Source organism: Gossypium arboreum, chromosome 12 (genome assembly GCF_025698485.1).
Source record: "Gossypium arboreum isolate Shixiya-1 chromosome 12, ASM2569848v2, whole genome shotgun sequence".
NCBI classification, from domain to species: Eukaryota; Viridiplantae; Streptophyta; class Magnoliopsida; order Malvales; family Malvaceae; genus Gossypium; species Gossypium arboreum.
The window spans coordinates 100,558,108-100,562,476 of NC_069081.1; the positions used below are offsets into that span (position 1 = coordinate 100,558,108).

At 30.4% G+C, this 4,369-nt stretch overlaps 1 protein-coding gene across 1 annotated transcript; it reads left to right on the top strand.

The window, feature by feature from the left end:
• The first annotated feature begins 747 nt into the window (after positions 1-747).
• On the top strand, positions 748-2,672 carry LOC108476975 (vignain-like). Its single transcript, XM_017779369.2, has 4 exons — positions 748-1,392; positions 1,638-1,870; positions 1,955-2,095; positions 2,235-2,672. Exons 1-4 carry the CDS (start codon positions 930-932, stop codon positions 2,502-2,504), a joined length of 1,107 nt encoding a protein of 368 aa, XP_017634858.1. The 5' UTR covers positions 748-929; the 3' UTR covers positions 2,505-2,672.
• Positions 2,673-4,369: the final 1,697 nt, after the last annotated feature.

The window sequence follows — 4,369 nt, forward strand, 5'->3', positions numbered from 1 at the left end:
CAGCAACCTGCGTAGCATGCTGGTGCTGACGCTACTGAGGACCTGCTAAATTCGAAATTTTGTTCAAGCATTTCGTATCATGAACTATCACAGACTGCTGTAAGTTGCTGCATGTCTTCCACACTCTTGTGGATATGTATCTTTTAGTCATTGCTAGATGGATCCATTCAGCCAGTGATTATTTTTTATTTGTATGTTATACCAATGAAAGTCTTTGATTTGGAGTTAGCCAGCTCGAATGGTTCGTTTCTCGCACGATCTTTCTTTTTTCCTCTCTAAACCATATATGCTTATTTTGCTACTGGGCTCAATTGAAACGAGACAGATATCAAAACGGAGTGGCAATTTGATGCTTGAAAGTATGTTATTTTATCTTTGTGCTGAGAAGGAAAAGATGTCTCACCCATATTTCGTGCATATCAGTTTTTTCTACCCTTTGTTGCTGTCCAAATGCTAAATATGTGTACCATATGCATATGCAACACGTAAAAATATTAGATCTTCGGAAGAAAAGACATGCAGTTTTTAATCACAGTGTTTCTCCAGGATCTGCAAGAAATCGTATTCTATAGCCTTGGCAACTGAAAAGTACATAATCAACTTGTCTCCTACGATCATGTTAAACAAGGGCAGCGTGGGTTAGCATGTCGATTGTTGGTATGTGCAACCAAACTGTAACAAATGGCCACTTTAAATAGGTGTACAGTTGTATTCTCCAGAAAGAGCACGCCCTTTTATGCCTTGATTTCTGGTTAAAACCTTGTAAGGTTAAGATGCCAACACCTTATCTTTATCATCATAAAAGGATGCTTGCATCGCTAGATAATTGAAGGATATCACTCTCTGACGATAGCCAAACATCATATATTGACTTTTTTTTTTTTCCTTAAATACTCCTGTTGAGGATTCCACTTACAAAATCTGCATCTATGGTATTGAAAACTATGGATATGGATATACGGAAGTTGATCTTGGTTTTGTTTTTGTTGGCTCTAGTTTTTGGTGTTGCTGAGAGTTTTGATTACCATGAGAGCGACCTGGCCTCAGAGGAGAGCCTGCGGGACTTGTATGAGAGATGGAGGAGCCAACATACAGTCTCGCGTGACCTGGAGGAGAAGCAAAAGCGTTTCAATGTGTTCAAGGAGAATCTTAAACATATCCACCAGGTGAACCAGATGGATAAGCCTTACAAGTTGAAACTGAACAAGTATGCTGATATGACCAACCATGAGTTCATGAGTACAAGGAGCTCAAAGGTTAGCCATTACCGGATGCTCCATGGTCCAAGGCAGATGACTGATTTCAGACATGATAAAACTGACAACCTACCTCCTTCCATTGATTGGAGGACGAAAGGAGCAGTGACTGGTATCAAGGACCAAGGCAAATGTGGTAAGGATTCGTATCTTTTGAAGTTTTCTACCAGCAGTCATGTGTTACTAGATTCTACAGTCTATTTACAAATCAACATAACTGTTATAATTCCAGAACAAGTTAGCATTCACCATCAAGAATATCTATAAAGCTTCCAAGAATTTCAGATAGTATCATTGAAACTTTATGACTTCTAGTAACAAAGTATTAAAAAACCTCGGTATGTTGCTTTGGAGTTACTCAAAAATAATTTGATGTCACAGGTAGCTGCTGGGCATTTTCAACTGTAGTTGCAGTGGAGGGTGTAAACAAAATAAAAACAGGGGAGCTTGTGACTTTATCCGAACAAGAGCTGGTTGATTGTGATAAGGAGAACCAAGGTTGTGAGGGAGGATTGATGGAACAAGCATTTCAGTTCATCAAGCAAAGTGATGGAATAACAACTGAGAATTATTATCCCTACAGAGCCAAAGATGAGTCTTGTGACTCATCCAAGGTAGCAAAACACATCTTCCTTAATTTTGATTTTATGCATAACGGTGAAATGAAAATGCTATCACTGTTCTTTTTTTCTCTGCAGTTGAATGGTCCTGTAGTGATCATTGATGGCTATGAAATGGTTCCCGAAAAAGATGAAAAAGCTCTAATGAAAGCTGTTGCAAACCAACCTGTGTCTATTGCTATAGATGCTGGTGGTACGGATTTCCAGTTCTACTCGGAGGTAACTAAAGTTTTCACACCTCGCAGTTAGTAACCTTTTAGGCCTGCATCACGAAAACGCAAAAACATAAGCTTAGGCATTGAAAATGCCTGATAATAAGCAATTATTACAGTCCCCATAACTACAAAACTTGTTGCAGGGAGTTTTCATTGGAGACTGCGGCACCGAGCTGAACCATGGAGTTGCAGTGGTAGGATACGGAGCAACCTTAGATGGGACAAAGTACTGGATAGTAAAGAACTCGTGGGGCGAAGACTGGGGAGAGAAGGGATACATACGAATGAAACGAGACGTTGATGCAGAAGAAGGGCTTTGTGGTTTAACCTTAGAAGCATCTTACCCTGTGAAGTTGCAGTCTAACAACAATAGAAAAAGTTCACCCAGATCCAAGGCCAAGGATGAACTGTAATTCAGATCAATCCTTTTCTGGGTCTAGTTTGTGAGCCAAAGTTTTATGATAGTTGCCTAAAAATGTCTCGCAAATTAGGTGTTTCTGCCATAACTTATGTTCTATACGTATGTGTGGTTTATCGTGAAATGCTTTGGAATAAAAATAAAACCGGTTAGATGCTTCAAACTTGATAAGCTAAAATTGGAACATTCATAAAATTTTAAAACCTTAATTTTTATTTAAGATGTAAATATTCTTGTGATTGTGACCAAATCTGGCAATTTATTTTTTATTAATATACATTTTAAAAAATTAACATTTAATGTTATGTCTTTAATATTTAATTAGTTTTTAAATGTTGTAATTTTAATTGCAATAATTAATATAAAATAATATTTTTATTTGAATTATTGAATTTAATTAAAATATATTAACTTATCAATTCAAGTATTATAATAGAAATTCTTTAAATAATAATAAAAACATTTTTAACATTTCAACTTACAATATAGTTTTACGTGATTAATGCAAAGTAATATTATTCAAAATAACTAATTAATATGATTAACTTTTAATATTGATTAAGTTATAATTAAGATACTTAAAATTCTATTCAAGTAATAAATCTATTTGAAAATTAGTACAACTCTTTTAATTAATAATTGTAATTTAAATTTTAATTATTTTTAAATGTGTAATTATTATAACTTCTATTAAATTATAATTATTTTTAAATGTATAATTATCACAACTTTTATTTTAATTCAAGTTTTAAAACTAATAATTCTAAATTAAATATTATAATTATTTGTAAATGTGAATTTAGTAATATGATGAAAAATATTGGGTATTTTCAACTGTTCATATTTTTTCAAAACTCGTGCTTTTCTATATATATATATATATATATATATATATATATATATAGATAACAATAATTTTTTTAGTAATGTATTTTCTATTATATATAAAAACTAGTTTTCTTTTTTGATCGGATATACTAGATTTCTTACTTGGTGATACACGAGTTTGATTATATGTATCAATTAAAATATTTTAAAATTATTTTATATTTTTTATAAATTTAAATTTATAATTGATATCATAAATAAAATTAAATTATTTTATAATTTATTTTTTATTATTATATATTTTTGCAAGTATCTAAATTATATATATTGCACTCACATTTTACAGAATATAATTTAAATGATACATAGAGCACAGGTATGATATTTCGTTGCATTACCAGTGCTCTATGTATCACAAGTTGGTTGTTTATATTAAATTTATAATATTTTCATAATATTAATTTTTGTTTAAAATTTTAATGAATTTCTTCAAAAATTTATACATAAGGCATGAATAATTATCTTTAAAAGTTAAAATACATAGGTTTATATGTAACGTGTAATATGTATCACAGTTTTAATTGATGTAACGTGTAATAATATATATAAATTGATATATACATCACGGGTCAAAATTTCAATGAATTTCTTTAAAATTTTGATACACGAGCACGAGTAATAAAATTTGTCACATATTATTTTGTTACATTACGTGTGCTCTATGTATCACAAGTTGCTTCATATCTTATTATATTATTTTATATTTTTTATAAAATTTACCAATAATATCACAAATACATGGAATTTATTTTGTATTTTTTATAGGTTTTACTATATTATTTTATTATTAAACTATTTATAATAAGATTATAAAACTATGTCAATTGAAAATATAATTTTGAAGGAAAATATTATTATAAATTGAAGATGTTAAATACTAATTACAACTAATGGAAACTATTTTTTGAATATAAGTTTAATTTACTCTTTAAACTTAATATTTGAAAATGGGAGAATTTATAATTTCGATTA